The sequence below is a fragment of the Phyllostomus discolor genome, chromosome 7, assembly GCF_004126475.2.
Source record: "Phyllostomus discolor isolate MPI-MPIP mPhyDis1 chromosome 7, mPhyDis1.pri.v3, whole genome shotgun sequence".
In the NCBI taxonomy this organism is placed as follows: Eukaryota; Metazoa; Chordata; class Mammalia; order Chiroptera; family Phyllostomidae; genus Phyllostomus; species Phyllostomus discolor.
Genome location: NC_040909.2, coordinates 138,845,804 through 138,862,233, shown reverse-complemented (window position 1 = coordinate 138,862,233; position 16,430 = coordinate 138,845,804). Strand labels below are relative to the sequence as shown.

At 65.6% G+C, this 16,430-nt stretch overlaps 1 protein-coding gene across 5 annotated transcripts in view; it reads right to left on the bottom strand.

The window, feature by feature from the left end:
* MROH1 (maestro heat like repeat family member 1) overlaps positions 1 to 16,430 on the bottom strand; it is a 42,593-nt gene that overhangs the window by 8,919 nt on the left and 17,244 nt on the right. For 3 of the 5 annotated variants that reach the window (XM_028533700.2, XM_036031579.1, XM_036031580.1), the window contains exons 14-32: positions 15,639 to 15,761; positions 12,284 to 12,391; positions 11,958 to 12,102; positions 11,808 to 11,848; positions 11,458 to 11,599; positions 11,090 to 11,142; positions 10,557 to 10,664; positions 10,108 to 10,227; positions 9,752 to 9,874; positions 8,911 to 9,057; positions 8,803 to 8,829; positions 7,671 to 7,793; positions 7,412 to 7,491; positions 7,218 to 7,329; positions 7,015 to 7,110; positions 6,365 to 6,469; positions 3,619 to 3,754; positions 3,400 to 3,512; positions 2,997 to 3,149 (exon numbers count right to left, since the gene is read on the bottom strand). In XM_028533700.2, coding sequence (XP_028389501.1) covers positions 2,997 to 3,149; positions 3,400 to 3,512; positions 3,619 to 3,754; positions 6,365 to 6,469; positions 7,015 to 7,110; positions 7,218 to 7,329; positions 7,412 to 7,491; positions 7,671 to 7,793; positions 8,803 to 8,829; positions 8,911 to 9,057; positions 9,752 to 9,874; positions 10,108 to 10,227; positions 10,557 to 10,664; positions 11,090 to 11,142; positions 11,458 to 11,599; positions 11,808 to 11,848; positions 11,958 to 12,102; positions 12,284 to 12,391; positions 15,639 to 15,761 — 2,055 coding nt within the window. The remainder of the gene's footprint in view (positions 1 to 2,996; positions 3,150 to 3,399; positions 3,513 to 3,618; positions 3,755 to 6,364; positions 6,470 to 7,014; positions 7,111 to 7,217; positions 7,330 to 7,411; positions 7,492 to 7,670; positions 7,794 to 8,802; positions 8,830 to 8,910; positions 9,058 to 9,751; positions 9,875 to 10,107; positions 10,228 to 10,556; positions 10,665 to 11,089; positions 11,143 to 11,457; positions 11,600 to 11,807; positions 11,849 to 11,957; positions 12,103 to 12,283; positions 12,392 to 15,638; positions 15,762 to 16,430) is intronic. The other 2 variants (XM_036031581.1, XM_028533701.2) reach the window with 1 other exon arrangement.

Here is a 16,430-nt window from a genome sequence, read left to right as displayed (position 1 = left end):
GCCAGCAGACCCCGAAGCCCCGCACGTCCCACGTAGGGGCACCCAGCCCGGGGGCACGGGTGCCACCCAGCCGCCCACTCTGACCAAGGAGAAGGTGGGCAGTGGGCTGGGGTGAGGGGCAGAGAAGGGGGGACGGAGCAACTCCCCAGACCGAGGCTGGAACGGGCCGGGAGAGCACGGGCCATGGCCCCCTCTGTAGAAGCCACAGACAGACAGGGCAACCAGGGCGATGCTGTAGGTAGCTGCTGGCCAGCCTGGGGCCTCCTCAGGGCCGGTGGGGATGGGGGGCAGGGGATGGATGCCCTGCAGCACAGCCCCGACTGGCCTCCAGCCAGCCCAGCGCGGCTCGAAGGCCCTGTCCAATGCTGGCGGGCATGGCCTCACCATGCAGGGCCCCGTGCCCTAGGCAGGGGCTGGCGCCAACCGCAGGGACCCCCACTGCCATGCTGCACACCTGGAGAACACCTAGGTGTGGGGTGAAAACGGAGGAGACGGTGCTGAGGGAAACAGTCCCCAGGACAAGGCAGTGGGCCGACCGTGCCCTCCGCCAGCCCCTGGGTCCCGGGGCACCTGCCTTCACCAAGAACAGGGAGGGGGGGCCCAAAGCTACAAAACTGCCAGAACAACACGGGGGGAAGCTTTATGACATGGGATTTGGAGATGATTTCTTGGACATTACACCAAAAGCAAAAACAGACACGTCACTACACCGAACTCTTATGCGCCAAAGGACGCGACCCACGGAGGGAAAAGCCAACCCACAGAACAGGCAGGAACACCTACAAGTTATGCAACTGGTCAGGGGTTAATGCCCAGGACACACAGAGAGCTCAAAACAAAAAACCAAATAACCTGCCTTAAAGGCAGGAGAAGGACCCGGACGGACGTGTCTCCAAAGCAGACACGCAAACGGGCAGCGAGCGCCCAGGAAGGCTGGGGAAGGCGGGGAACGCAGGCCAGCACCACAGGGGCCACCGCGCTGCCCGCCCGCCGGCACAGCTGGAGACGAAGCCCGAGGAAACCAGCGCTGGGCGGAGCAGAGACGGCGGAGCCTCGCGCACCGTCGGTGGGGACATGAGCTGGCGCCGCCACCACGGAAAACAGCGCGGCCACTCCTCCAAGGACTCGGCTGAACGACCACAGGGCCCTGCGACCCTGCTCCTGGGTATCTACCCAGGGGCACAGGAAACAGGGTGCCGGGGCGACGTTCACACGCCGTGCTCACGGCCTTGCTCACAGAAGCTCAGAGACAGAGCCCCCGCGTGCCCGTCGAGGGCTGAAAGGACACACAAGACGTGTGTGAACACAGGGGCCACCGGCGGCCGCTGTCCCCTGCAGCTGGCCGTCCCCTCCTCCTGCAGAGCCACAGGGCACCTTCCTGCCCCCACACCAGACCTGGGAGGGAGCCCCACTGTTGGGAACCCCCCGTGGCTAAGGCTGAGTAAAGGACCTTGGGACCATAAGCCACTTAGGAGACAAAGCTTGTCTTCCTTGTAGGGGCACCTCCTCTGCCCCCTTTCCCTTCACTCTGATTGGTCCCCGGGCAGAGGACTGGTTAGCCAATGGCACGTAAGATTCCTCAAAAGAGGGACGACCTAAGACAGGTATGGTCATGAAGGGGCCCCCAGGGAAGGACTAGGGGGCCTGTAGTAAAAGGGGGTGATGGACCCTCACCCCTCAGCTTTGACATAGCCTGAGTCCTCATTCTGGCTGCAAGAAGTCTGCTAATCTCTTGGCTGCCTTACTTCCCTGCCTGACTTAAGCCTGAAACAAAGCTGGAGGTGGGTGCGGCCCTGGGCTGGAAAGGGCGGGTTGCCCGGGGCGATCAGGCCTAAGAGAGAAAGCATTAAATCCTGTGAAACCTGCTTTCCTAATACCCTCAATTTAAATGATAAAGGGCCAAGCCTGAAATGAGTTTGTTCCCCAGAGTTTTACGGCCCTTTAACTATCTGACCCTGACGCAGAATAAGTTCTCAGAGTTCTTTGAATGCTATCTATTGTTTAATCATTTCTGCCTGACAATGATGGGTGAGCTTCACGGAGACGCCCTGTGTTCCCGTGCAAACTGAACCCAATTAAAGCCTGTCAAGGCCAGGGTCGAGGTGCTCTCGTCTTGAGAGAGAAGCTGCGCCGTCCCTTTTCCTCCACGGGACTCGGCGGTCCGTGTGAATTTGTCTCATCCATAATGCTGCGGCCCCCAGGAGCCGGGCGCTGCGTCACTCCACCCAGTGCTAAGTAAAGCCCAAACCTTTGCCTGGCAAACTCGGACTGTCACACCTGTGCCTGCTCCCCAACCTCCTGCTGCACAGCGCCCGCGGGTCCTGACCCCCACCACCCCGCAGCCCCGCCCCTGCCCCAGTGCCCCGTGAGGGTGCTTCTCCTCTCAGGCGTCACACCACACACGGCCCTCGGCCACTGCTCCTCCATCAGCAAGCTCGACTCGTGTCCACAATGCATCAAGTACGAATCGGCAAGAGAGGCACAGGCAACCCAGAGAAAACGGGCCGAAGCCCGGTGTCCTCACGAAAGAGGATGTCCCAGTAGCCCGCCGACGCGTGTGGAAGCCGTGCACACTGTTAGAGAGGGATCTGCCCCAGGCGCCCCGGCGGCCACCGGAGCCTGGTGGCCTGCCCGGCAGGGGTGGGCGTGGGCAGCACCGCCAAGGCCTCCCTGCACCTGGCGCTGACCCTCAGGACCGGAGTCCCCACCAGCTCCGGGCCGTCCGCCCCGGCGCCTTCCCATTTCCTCTCCTCACCTCACTTTCTGAGCAGCGTGACCTCTGCTAAAACCTAACCTCGGTCTTCGGGTCTTCGAACAAAGGAGAAGAATTTGTCCCTATCAGGCCCGCAGGGAAAGGGGCGGAGCAGTGAGGGCCACGCCCCCCAGAGCAGGGCGGAGCAGCTGCCCGGCCTGCACCACGCCCCACCCTCCCCGGGCAGGCCCCGCCCCGCCCGGAAGGCCCCGCCCCGGGGCAGGCCCCGCCCCTCCCGCCGCACCTTCTCCTGGAGCAGGCTGCCCCGCTCCTTCAGCAGGCAGTTGATCAGGACGGTGGCCGCGCGGGAGCAGTTCTTGTCGGGGTCTCCCAGGCTCTCAAACAGGGTGAGCAGGAGGCTGATGAGCTGATCCGGCGGCAGGCGCTTCGCGATGATCTAGGAGGAGCGCTCCGCGTCAGAGCTGAGGCAGGGCCTCCAGGAGGGGCACTGCCCTGGCGGGGGGCGGGCTCCAGGGCGGCCAGCGCCCTCAACACCCTGGGGTCAGCAGGGTGCCGGCGGCGGGGCCGCACAGCTGCTTCTCTGAACGAAGCCCGACGTTGCTCCCATCCCCGCACCCCAAGCCTGCGGGGCCCCGGGAGGCACTAGGCTCCTGCCGGAGGCCCTCCGTGGCCTGGCGTGCAGGTACCTGCGCGATGCTGTGGCAGGTGTGGAAGAGGATGGCAGGGTCGGGGTGCACCAGGCCATCTTTGAGAGTGAGGAGCCGCTCGGCCACGTCGTCCTGGTAGTCGCGGGAGAAGCCTGCAGGGACAGGACGGAGCGCGGAGCTGGGCAGGGCCTCCTGGCCACTGGAGGCCCGGACTCTGCTCCTCATCCCCGTGGCACCTCTGCCCAGCCAGGGGCTCACCCTCGTAGCCCAGCTGGAGGTAGAGCAGGGAGTAGACACAGCTCACGGCCTCCTGGCGGGTGGCCGGCCACAGGTCCGCACACCGTGGGGAGAAGAGGCCGACGAGCAGGCCCAAGTTGTGGAAGGGCACCAGGGCCTGGATCGGAGCAGGGGGGCGGGAGCTGCGGGGACCCTGGGCAGGGAGGGGGGAGCGCAGGACGCAGGGCCCCTGGGGAGGCCCGCCCCTGCCACCCCAGTGTGGGCCCCACTCAGGTCCGCCCCACCCACGCCCAGCTGACGGGGCCCCCAAGAGGACAGGAGGCCCAGGCTGGCGGGCCTGCGCATGCTGAGAGTCGGAGGGCAGATGAAGAGAGCCTCACGGGCAGCTAGAGGGCAGCTGATTCCACCACCGCCGCCGCCGGGGCCCCGCGGCCACCAGGGCCCCGCCCCCAGAAGGCAAACCCCTCTGGTGAGGGAAACCCCTCCGCATCCGAACTGGGTCCCGGCCGCGCTACTCAGAGCCTTTCCTCTCCGCGAACGCGGAGCCTGGCCACCTCCTGCCCTGGGACTTGCAGCCCCAGCCACCACCCCTGGCTCACACCACTCGGCCTTCCTGCCCCACCGCCTCCGTTCCGGCCCTGGGGTCGCCAGCATGGGGACTGGCAGGAGGAGGGGGGGCAGGAGTGTGGGAGAAGGACCCCAGGGACCAGCTGCGGTTTGCTTTGGCCAGGTCAGAAGTCCCTCACGGTTCGCACAAAGACACACTGGAGGGGGGCTGGCCACGGAAGCGCCCGCGTGGGCAAGGCCTGTCCGTGGAGGCCCCAAGCAGAGAGCCGCTGGGAGACACACGGCAGGGCTGGCCACATGAAGAATGCAAGTTCAGGTGCATTTTAAAAAATAACCAAACACCAAGAGAAAAGGCTGACAATTATCCTGACAGATGAAAAAAAGGCATCTGGCGAAGCCCCGTCTGTGCTCCTGACAACGGTGCTCGCTGGGGCCTCGGCTGGGGCTCCGGGCGCTGCAGCAGTGTCCCCAACGCCAGGGCTGCGGGTTCCACCCCCGTCAGGGCACGTGCAGGAGGCAGCCCGTGGGTGCAAGGGTCCGTGGAACAACAAACCTCTCTCTCACCCCCTCCCTCCCTCTCTCTCAAGTCAGTAAATTTAAAGAAAGTCCTCATCAGGCAAGAAGGGGCTGGAAAGAAGTATTCTAGACCATGAAAGGCAAGGGGTGCACATCCAAGATGACTCTATCCAGCAAAGCTCTCATTTGGAATGGAGCGGCAGGTAAAGTGCTTCTCCGATAAGGTCAAGTTAAAGGAGTTCATCATCACCAAGCCCTTATTATATGAAATGTTAAAGGGACTTATCTAAGAACAAGAAGATAAAAAAAAACATGAACAGTAAAATGACAACAAAGTCACAACTATCAACAAATGAACCTAAAAGAAAAGAAAAACAACAAAAATAAAAAGTAAGCAAACAACCAGAACAGGAACAGAATCAGAGAGATGGAGATCACATGGAGGGAGTTCAGTGGGGAGGGGGAGGAGGGAATGGGGGGGAAGGTACAGGGAAGAAGCAGCATAATTGTCAGGCATAAAATAGATGGGGAGAGATAAAAATGGTACAGGAAACGGAGGACTCAAAGGACTTACATGTACAACCCATGGACATGAACTAAGTTGGGGGGAATGCTGGAGGGTGGGGGGTGCAGTGTGGAGGGGGGATGGGGGAAACTGGGAAAACTGTAATAGCATAATCAATAAAAATATTTTTTTAAAAAGCCCTCATTAGAACGAGTAAGGAGCTGAGGAACACGAGGAAGAGTGAACGTGGCCCAGGAGGCCGCTCCTCGTGCTCAGCAGCGGAACCACCAAAGGTGGGGCCACAGCTCCCGAAGGGCCAGGCAAGGGAGGGGCTACAGCCTGCGAGTGCTGGGGGGAGGGCCAAACCCCAGGTCCGCACACCCCGTGACCACCTATCTGGACGGCACAAGGACACTCACTGGCTGAGATCTCACCAGAAGTAACGAAGGGGTCTTACAAACTACCCGGTGACCGAGCACCCCGAACCCACACTGTCCCGGGCGCCAGCAGCAGGCGGTCACGGCACAGGGACCCGTCCTCACAGAGCTGCTGGCTCTGCTCCCGAGTCCCCGCGCCCGTCACCCCCCCACCAGGCACGTCAGGGCTCGGCCCGTTGGCCCCACATCACCTGGACTAACGGCCCTGCAGGGACGACAGCGCAGGCGCGAGCTCCGGAGTCTCACCCGACACCGCAGCACACAGCACCACGGGCGCCTGGGGCCGCCCTGCCCACCAGCAGAGGCCACCCACACAGGGTCCGCCCCCCTGGCAGCACCCTGCAGGGCCAGGCTCCATCTTTGCCCACACTGCCACGTCCACTTCCAACGCCCTCATCTCCTCCTCCTGCGCCCGGCTCCCCAGCATGCTCTCCCTCAGGCGGGACACAGCACACCTCAGCCCTGGCGGGCGCACGGGCTCTAAGGACAAAGGAGCCCCTCGGGCAGGACTCAGCGTGGCCAGCTCTGAGGACACACCTGGTCGCGACCGGCCCTCCATCTGCGTCTCCAGGGAGAGCAGGGGTTCTCTGTGGGTTGTGACAGGAGCCCAGGGTGATGGCCAGCCGACAGTCAGAAAGCCCGCTGGACGCTTTGTGACACGAGGGTGGCAGACCTCAAGCTCGGGGCCCGGGAACGAGCCACCCGGGAAGGGGCGGGGCAGCGTGCCGCCCCCGTTACTCACGCTGACGTGCAGGTGCTCCAGGAAGAACTGCAGCAGCCCCGCGCTCAGGCCCAGCGCCCGCGCCCGCTCGTAGCCCCGAGGGGACTTGATCCACGGGCTCAGGTGCTGGGAAAGAAGGGGCCTTCACACAGGGGCCAGCCTGGGGGACGTGGGGCCCAGGAGCCCGGGCACCACGGGCCCTACCAGGCCACCCTTCCCCTTCGGGGCCCGGCAGGGCCTGGTCAGGGCAGGGCACCGCTACAGCTCACCCTGCCCCACCTCTGTCCTGCTGGCCTGGCCACACGTGCGGCCACCCCAGGTGGACCCGGAGCAGGCCGGGCCCACGAAGGGACGGGGTGGCCACCACCTGCCCATCCCACTGTCTCGATGGCCCCAGACAGTCGGAAGCTCACACCTGGAGCACCTGCAGCATTTCTGCATCCAGGCAGCATGAGATGGAAGGGACAGAGGACAGGCTCCAGGCCCCACCTGGGTCAGGGCCTGCCCCCACATGCACGCCTGCCCGCAGACCCCACAGCACTGCAGAAAGCACCCAGTGGCCCCTGCGCTGCCCCCAGGCGAGGAGGGCCCTGAGGAACAAGTGAGCGTCGGCTGCTAGGTGCCCTCTGCCGCCCCCCCCCCGCCGGGGTGCACGCTGTCCCGCCGCCCACCTCCACCATGATCTGCAGGCCCTGCGGCGTCAGGTTCCGCCGAAGGACGCTCCTCAGCAGGTCCTCGAGGGCGCGCATAGTGTCCAGGTGCAGGGACTGAAAGGGGAGCAGGTGCCGGCCCCACCGGTGAGCCCTCCGCCCGCAGCGGCCGCTCCCCTGCCCCCCACAGACTCGAGCAGGGGCCGAGGGGCGCCCGGTGATACCTCCTGCTGGTCGTCCTCCCCCTGGGGCTCGGGCGGCACCGCCATGACGCTGTGCAGACAGCCGTGAACCATGTCCGTCTGCACCTGCTCTTCCAGCTCAGGCTCCAGGGAGCTGAGCGGCGAGTCAAGGGCCAGGCCTGCCGGGCCACCCCCAGGCCCTCCCCCCGGGAGCCCACGCGCGGAGAAGAGGATACACCAAGTGGGTGCAGGCGAGCATGGCCTTCTTCCGAATGCGCGTCCGCATGGAGTCCGGGGGCTCTGCCTTGATGAAGTCCTGGGGGGCGGTGCGCGACTCAGCCCCGGGCCAGGGCGCGGCTGTCCTCCCAAGCAGCTGCCCTGGCTGTGCCCGGGCCCTGGCTGCGTGCACCTCAGCCTCCCCAGGCCTACCTCCCCTTGCTGGCCCCAGTGCCCTCCAGCCACCAGGGGAACCCACCAGGCCCTGCGTGGCCTTACCATCATCTGGGCCACTAGCTCTGCCTTCCTGGAGAAGTGGAAGGAGCCGGCCTGTGCGCTGCTGCAGATGGCCTGGCACACCATGCACACGCTCTGGACGAGGCACAGCTGCAGGGCCGGGTCCTGCGGGGAAGGCCGGCTGCAGGAGGCCGCCAACGCCCACTGCGCGGCGTGGGTCCACCCTGAAGTGGTGGCCACTGCCTCTCTGCCCACGGGCTTGAGCCCAGAATGGGTGGCTGCCCACAGCAGGGGGTTGGACACTCCACCGCCCCCCTGTTCTTAAGGGCTTGTCAAAGCCACCAGGACCAAGAGGGCACCACGCAGGAGCCGTGAGGCACTGGGTTTTGCCTGGCACAGGCCCTGGGGTCCCTGGGTCGCAGCCGTGGGCAGGTAACTGCAGGCAAATGGCAGCAGCCCTGTCCCCTGCACCCCCCTGCACCCCGCGGGGTGGCTGAAAGGGTCCCACAAGGAGGCAGAGGAGGCACACCCAAGAAGAGCCCCAGGACAGCGGGGCTGCCCCTGCCGATGCTCCCAACTTGGCCTCTGGGGGCCAAGGAGGGGGGTGTGCACCCCACCCCGACTCTAATGGGCACAAGGAAAAGAGAACCCTCAGGACAGCCCCACCCCCAGCCAGCCCCAGGAGACCAGAGGGTCTGTCTTCAGCTTCCAGGTTAGTGCCAGAGGTTCCGGAGGGAAGCGAGTTAGTGAGGCCGGAGGCCGCCGTCACTGGCTGCAGAGCTCAGCCCGTTCCCAGTTCCCCAGGGCTCGCCGGAAGGTCAGCCCCCCGAGCATCAGGGAGCGGAGCCGGGAGACGGGCTGCGGTGCTCGGCCCCCTGCGCCCGCCTGCGAATCCACCGGATCCACCTTCGCTGCTCAGAGGGCAGAAGGCCCCCTTCTTCCCACCCGCCCACCGTGCGGAGCCTGGGCCCGAGCCCAGCAAAGGAGGGGCCGCTCCGAGGTGCAGGAGGACAGGCCCTGGGTGGGGCTCCAGAACGCTGTCCCCACAGACCGGGAGCAGGAGGCCCCGGACCAGGAGGCCCCCCAAGGGTGTCCCACGGCTCCTGCCCCTGAAGCTCAGCCCGCCCAGCGGAGAGAGAAAGGCAGAGTCGCACTTATCTCCTACACACTGTACCTTGGTCTCTACCTTTATTCCCAGAACCTGAACAACGAAAAGCGAGAGGCGTTAAAACACGAGCCCGGGGCCTCGGCGCCCCGCCCCCAGGGCCCGCCCGGCGCCCACCTTGGTGCTGAAGCACTGGAACACGTTCCGCAGGATGTCGGACTCGGCCCTGGCCAGCACCAGCTCCCGGGGCGCCTGCGCCGCCACGTGCCCGTAGCACAGGATCAGCGCGCCCTTCACACGCTCCGCCTCGTTCTCGCTGCGGTCCTGGGGGCAGGGCGGGGAGCGGGGCGCAGTTACACAGGGAGGCCCCCAGGGGGCCTCGCACGTCCCCCCCCCCCCCCTCCCCCCCGCCCTCTGGCCAGGGCGCCTAGGAGGAGAGCAGAGCCGCCAGCGATCAGCGGCTCGACCTGACCACACCCAACCCCAGGAGAGCCTGTCCCTCTCTCGGGGAGAGGCGGACAAGCCAGACTTAAGCTGTTTGGGGACCAAGGGACAGAGGCCAGAGATCTGAGTAGGGGACCAAGGGGCGGGGCGTCAGGCAGGAGGAAGAGCTGGGGAGCCGAGCCAGGGTCCCCTCCGGCCTCGGGGCCTGCTCACACCTGCACAGCCAGTCCCGCCCTGAGATTCTGGCACAGGGACAGGCACCGGGAGACACAGCCCCGAGAGACAAGGGCGTGGGTGGAGGCATGAGGTCCGCACCGCCCGGAAATGGGCTTCGGCAAGAACGCTGCCTCCACCAGCCACCAGGGGGCAGCGGACCAGCAGGAGGCAGGTGGGACAGTGGAGGGCAGCGTGCCCCTCGTCACCAGCCGGGAGGGAGCCCCCACTCGGTTGCCCTGCCCACGAGGAAGCAGAGACTGCATGCGTCTCCAGCACCTGCCCCGCCCCCCCACCTGCAGGGCACCCCGAGCCCGGGACGGCCCCCATGAGCTGCTCCCGAGCCTGGATGCTGCTGTACCTTGAAGATGTTGAAAATGCCCATGGACTTCCTGGACATGTCCGACCTCACGAAGTCCTCCAGCTGGGCCAGGGTGTCATCCAGGTGGGAGATGGCACAGATCCCAAAGCAGCAGGCCAGGCCCTGGGGAGGCGCGCGGAGCATTCACACTGGGGTGGGGACGTGCAGGAGCGGGGTAGGAGGGGCACGCACACGGCACGTACGAGCCCACACCACACGGCTGCCTCTGTGCAGCACACACGCGTGCACGCACGCCCTCACCGGCCCCAAGCCTGAGAGAGGACAGCGAACGCTGCCAGCCGGCCAGCCGGCCGGCCGTGGGCCCGGGGCTCCCGGGGGCGGGGCCGGGCGGGCACCTCACGCTCAGCCTCCTCCTGGTATCTGGCCGTTTCCAGCAGCTCCTGCAGCAGCTTCCGCACCACGTCCTTGCTGGAGGCGGCACCCAGGGTGGTCCCCACGCATTTGTACAGGAAGTTCTGCGGCAGGGCCGGGGAGAGTGCTGTGCTGACGCCGGCAGAGGGGGCCCGGCACGCCAGCCGACGAGGGGGGGGGGGGGCTGCTGGGAGCCCAGGGCACCGGCCACGGCACGGCCACCAGCCACTCCGAGGCGGCCCGCAGGCCTTCTCCTCCTAGTTCTGCCAGGGCCCCACGGGCCACCAGGCAGGCTTAGGCAGCAAATGACACGGAATCAAAGTACAGGAACTTGGACCCAAGGACCATTACCCCCAAGACCCCGGCAGGCTACCCACCCCCCACCTTCTCCTGGGGCGGCCCCCCCACCCCTTCTCCTGGGGTGCCCCCCCACCTTCTCCTGGGGCGTCCCGTTGGAGCAGGGCAGCTGCTTGCACATCTCCAGGCTCAGCTGGCAGGTCCACGTGTTGTCGGACACGACAGCCAGGCTGTCCCGAAGGAACTGTGGGCGGGAGCGGCCTCGGGGGCTCAGCTGGCATTGGGCTGGCCGGGGAGGGGCCAAGGCCCAGGGGCGCCCACAGTGACCTCAGGGGTCCCATGCCATGGCTCTAGACGGTGGTGGGTGACCTTCTCGTCCAGGCAGACATGCACCAGGTCATAGGGCCACAGGCAGCTCTGGGCCAGGCAATGGACACGCCAGGGGGCTGCCATGGCCAGGGCAGCGCACAGCCCCCGTGAGTGGCTGTCACAGCAGAGTGGGCAGTCTGTGAGGGTGGCTGACAGTCCTCCCCCCAGAGACACCCACCTGTCTCCCGCCACCAGCCACACCACTAGGTCAAGGCAGGTGTCACTGCCCTGGGAAGGTGCAGCCCCAGGGCCTCCCCACCCGGGCCAGGCCACACCTTGGTCCCTTCTCCCTTCGCTCACCACCAGCAGCTTCTCCTCCCACTCCTTCTGTGGCAGGGTTTCCTCGCTGTGTTCTGAAACGACAGTCTCCCATCAGCCTGGCAAGGAGGCCCGTCCCGGCAGATAAAAGAGAGAGGTGTTCAGAGCACCCGGGGCCCAGGCCACACCCCACCTTCCAGAGCACAGAGGAAATCCAGAGCAGGTCGGCACCCCAGGCACCCCCAAGGGACACCAGCAGCAGCGCCCTTTGGCCTGCTGTCCAGACCCCTTCCTGAGCCATGGTGGAGACGGCTTCTTCCCGCTTGCAAACCCTGGCCCCGCAGCCAGCGCCGCCCTGGCCGGCAGAATGGGGTCAAAAGTGCAGGGCCCACCCGCCTCCTGGGCCTCACCCTCCAGGTACTCCAGCAGCAGGGGGACGGTCGTGGCCCACCGCGGCCCCAGCAGAGGGTGGATGTCCCGATGCAGGACGCTCAGGAGGCGAAGTGAGGCCGCCCCGCGGCCATCCCCCAGGTAGGGGCGGGAAGACACGGTCTGCAAGGCACAGGGGGCGCTCGCAGCCACGCAGGATCACAGGGCTGCCCCCAAGGGCCCCTCAAAACAGCTCCCAGACACCCAGAAGACAGCGCCTGGGGCAGCGTCCTTCCCTCGGCCGTGACAGCGCCAGGACAGGCGCCCAGGGACAGGGGGAGCACCCGCCCCTCTGCTGACACCCCTCGGAGGAGGACGCCGCGCCGCTTACCAGGAGCCTGGTGGCTATGGCGAAGGGAGACGGCAGGGTCACTGCAAAGGAGACGCCACACTCAGTGGCTGCTAGGGGCGCAGCTGGCGCGGACACGGGGCGGGGCCGGGGCGGGGTGGGGGCGGGGTCACAGGCTGGGGCTCCGCGCACCGTTGCCGTCGTACTGGATGAGCAGGGCGTCCGCCCCCGCCTCCTGTCTCTTCTGGGCCAAGTGCACGAGGCTCCGGCAGAGCGGGGTCAGCGCCCCGGTGAAGCGCTCGGGGGTGAGGAACTGGAGCAGGTACGGCCAGAGGACCTGGGGGCGGTGCCGTGGTTGGTCTCAGGATCAAAGCTGGCGCGGGAGGGTGGGGGGCAGCTTCGAGGAGCCCCCACCCCAGGCACGCGGCGCCGGGAAGGTCTAGTCAGTTAAGCAGGCGCTAGCTGCAGGGCCAGTGGGGGCCGGTCAGTCACAGGGCAGGGGCGGGGCGTGCACTCACGTCGCTCATCCGGTCCACGGTGGTGCTGACCAGGTAGAGGGTGCTGACGCTGACGGCGCGCACGCTGTCGGCCGGGGGCTCCGCCGCAGGGCCCCCGGGCTTCTGAGGCTGGGGGGTGGGGAAGGCAGAAGCAAGTGGGTCACTGCGCCTAGCGTCTCCCTTCTCCGAGATACCCGGCCGCGGGCTCTGGGCCAGCAGGACCCAGCCTGAATGGAGGCTGGTCAGGCCCTGCCCAGCCCCCACCGCAGGGACACCCGTGTCCCCACGGGCGGGAAATGCAGTCGGCGCACTAAGATCCGCCAGGAAAGCGGCTCGCCCAGCTTCGTTCTGGTCTCCGAAACAACGGACACCCGCGGCCGCTCCTGCAAGCCCCCGACTGCATGAGCGGAGACCTCGCCCGGCCCCAGCACTCTGCCCTCCACCGTGGCCGGGCCTTCCTGGAAGAGGGCCACCGACAACACTCCCACCTTCGACTCCGAAGAGCGCAGCCACAGCACCGTTGCCCGGGCTTCCCGGCGGCTCCTGAGCGAGGGAGCGGCCGGCTCCGCAAAGGCTGCACTCCCTCCCACACACGCCCGGGAAGCCGCCAGCGCCGCACCGAGCGGCTGCAGCACCTGCGGGCGCTGGTCGGACCTCTCACTCGGAAATCAAGGCCAAGCGGGAAAACTAGGGGCGGGTAGGCCTTGAACAACCGTTTTTGAAGCTCTAGAAATACACCAGACACACGGAGACCACTCTGACAGCCTGACCGCCCGGCAGGCTGCAAACAGACTCTCGAACGGAAGCAACCCCGGCCGGGGCCGATGCAGAGATGCAGATGATGCAGTAAAGGGGCAAATCCACACAGCCATGACAAGCCGTTCCCCCAGAAAAATTCTACAGTCCTGTAAGAAACTCTGGGTTAATAAAGAACCCAAGTGGCCCTGGCTGGTATGGCTCAGTGGATTGAGTGCTGGCCTGAGAACCAAAGGATCGCGGGTTCAATTCCCAGCCGAGGCACATGCCTGGGTTGCGGGCCAGGTGCCCAGTAGGGGGCACCCGAGAGGCAACCACACAGTGATGTTTCTCTTTCTCTCCCTCCCTTCCCCTCTCTATAAATAATAAATAAAATCTTTAAAAAATTTAAAAAGAGCCCACGTAAAAACTGCAGACCATCTGACAGTGACGCCGAGGCCCGTCCCAGCCCACTGGGAGCCGCAGTAGGAGGGACACGGACGGAGAACACCGACGTGCCCCGAGAAGCATGCTGCAGGCGGGAAACATGGACGTGAACCAAAAATGAGGGAAAACAACGTGAAACATTGTAGCAGTTGAAAGACAATGCAACTCAGGAGGTGAGCAGTGAAATGGTTATTGCTGAGGAAGGGACGGCTGACTCGGAGGAGCCGCGGAAGACTTGGAGGGACAATAAAGGACGAGAGAGAAAGACCTAAAAGGTAGAAGTGCTGCCATATAGGCAACACAAGCCCCAGAGTTGGAGGGAGACGGAGAGCCGGAAACACTCAAAGACACAAGGAGGCAGGCCCCGCACAAGTAAAAGGCAAAGGGAGCTCCTCTGAAAAGGGCCGGGAGCTGGAGGCAGGGACAGCTCGGGGTGAGCCTGGAACCCCCTGTGGTGTGGGGAGGTCACGCCTCAGAGAAGGACGCAGGCCCTGCCACAGGGACATGGGCCACGTGCGGCACGATCCGGTCATCAAACCAGCGACGGAACCGGATTAAGGACCCCGCGCAGCACAGCAACCGGCGATCCACAGGCCACACAGACAAGAGCGCGAGAATGGGGAGAGAGCCCTTTGTTATGGCCAATGGCCAAGCGATAAGCACAGAAAAATCAATGGAGTTGGAAAATCACAAACTGATTCTAAAACTAGGTGAAAGTTTAATCAGCAAATTCTCCAAGTTCGCCCGAGTTGTAGCGCGCGTCAGAACTCCGTCCTTTGCTGCGCGGCTGGCACACGGCGTGTACCGCCCCTCCCCCTCCACCGCGGGACACGGCGGACGCTTACGTTTCAGACGTTGCGAATCACGCCGCCGTGAGCACGGCTGTGCAGACCTGTCTTCCAGACCCTGCTGTCAGTTCTTTTGGGGGTGTACCCGGGAGTGGAACGGCTGGGTCAGATGGTAATTCCATTAAATTTTCTAAGGACCCAACAAACTGTCTTCCATGCATCAGGGAGCTTGGCCTTGAAGCAGCCCCCAACTGATCTCGCTGGTCCCGGTGCCGAGGCCCTGAGCGCCTGCGCAGCCTGCCTCCAACGAAAACCCGGGACTTTGAACTCCAAGGCGCAGAGACGGCGCCCGCCCGTGTGGCTGCGTTCCGCCGCTGTCGGAGTGCGCCCTGCGGCCCCTCCGGGAGGCACGGAGACCTGTGCACAGAACGGAGTCCGACTGCGGGGCCCTGGGCCGGCGAGCCCCGTGCGTCACCGCGCAGGCGGCGCGCTCAGCGCCGCCGGCCCTGAGATTCACCACCGAAGCTCGGCCGGGAGGACACATCACCTAAACGGCCCCTTGTCTATCAAAGAAGCCGAATTCACAGTTAACACCTTCCTGACAAAGGAACCTCCAGGCCATGGCACCACCGAGGAATTCTACCGAAGACGGAAGGAAAAATGATACCGATTCTCCACACACTCTTTCACGAATCAGAAGAGGAGGGAACGTACCCACACGCAGGGAGGCTCTAGCGGCAGCAGCGAAAGACGTTCCCAGGGATGCACAGGCCAACATCCCTCCGACGGGGCGCAAAATCTCCCAACGAAATATCAGCAACTCCCACCCAGCGACGGGTCAGCCCGACAGTGAGTCACGGTCAGGCTGCCTCTGGGGGCTGCGAGGGTCCCCCGGCATTCACGGAGCACTCGTGCGCCTGGCTGACGGCCGGGCCTTGAACAGTAAACGGCGGGACGTGCTCCCCTCAGCACTGGGACGGCGCGCGCAGCCTTGTGCTGGAGGCAGCAGACGGGAAAGGGAGGGCAGGACTGTCTGCGGGGGACAGGATGTTCTGGGGGAGGTCCCGAGGAACCTGAACAGCGGCTCAGTCTGCACAGTCACCGCAGGCTGGTGGCAGGGATGCCGCGGCCGCCCCGCAACGTCCACTCCACCGGGGTCTGCCTTGCTCTCCCTCAAGGAGAAGCTGGGGTTGTCTCAGCACCGTTTCCAACAGCAGAGCCCCAAAGAGAGCCGCCTGCCTGCTCTGCCTCTCCCACCTGAGTGCTGGCGCCCAGGAACTGACCGCCGGGGTGCAGAGGCCCCGACTGGACACTGGAGACGTCTGCTGGGCACACAGCCCGAGGCCGCAGCCACCCCGCCAGCCCCCGGCCGAGCCGCCAGGCCCTGGCCGGTGCGGGGGCCTCACCTCGGCGTCGGGGGGCAGTGCGCACTGCTGCACGACGTACTCCAGCATCGCCTCGCCGCCGGGCTGCTCCAGGTAGCCGTGGTGGGCCATGGCGCTGATCACCTGCACCGCCGCCCGCTTCACCTGCACGGGGGGACAGTCCCGGACAGTCCAGTCTGCACCCACAAGTCTCACCCCTCCCTCTGGCCGCGCTGTGCCTTCGCCACACCTGCACAGCCCCTCACGGCACAGGCAGCCCCGTCCAGCCTGAAACGTCCCACACCCGGGGCTGTGCTCCTCCTGCCCCAGCCCCTCTCACCCTGCAGGGGGAGGTCGCCCAAACTCCCTGGGAGGCTGAGGCCGCCAACCAGCCCCACTCAGTGAACAGCGCCCTCTCCCAGGGGCGGGCACCTCCCCCTGGGCCACGCCCACCAGCTCAGCCTTCTGGGGCTGGTGACTGTCAGCCCTGCAGCCACCAGGTCTGCATGATGGGGGCCCGGTAAAGACCCTGGGCGCGGGCTGGGGGCTCCCAGGGTGGCAGCCCCTGTGTGCTGTCACACCGCTGCCCACAACTGCACAGGGAGGGGACGGGGGCTCCACGCCGCAGCCTCCTGGGCCCGAGTCACAGCTGAGGCTGCCGTGTCTTTTCACCGTCATAAACCACAGCTGTGAGTCCAACCTCTTTCACGAGCTCTGCAGTCCTTCCAGGGAGCTCTGGGGCCCGGGGGTGGGCCTGGGCGCTGTGTCAGGAACGAGACCTGGGGGCTCCCGGGCACACACGCCCTGCGCTGCTGAGGGTGGCCGCGGGCAGGG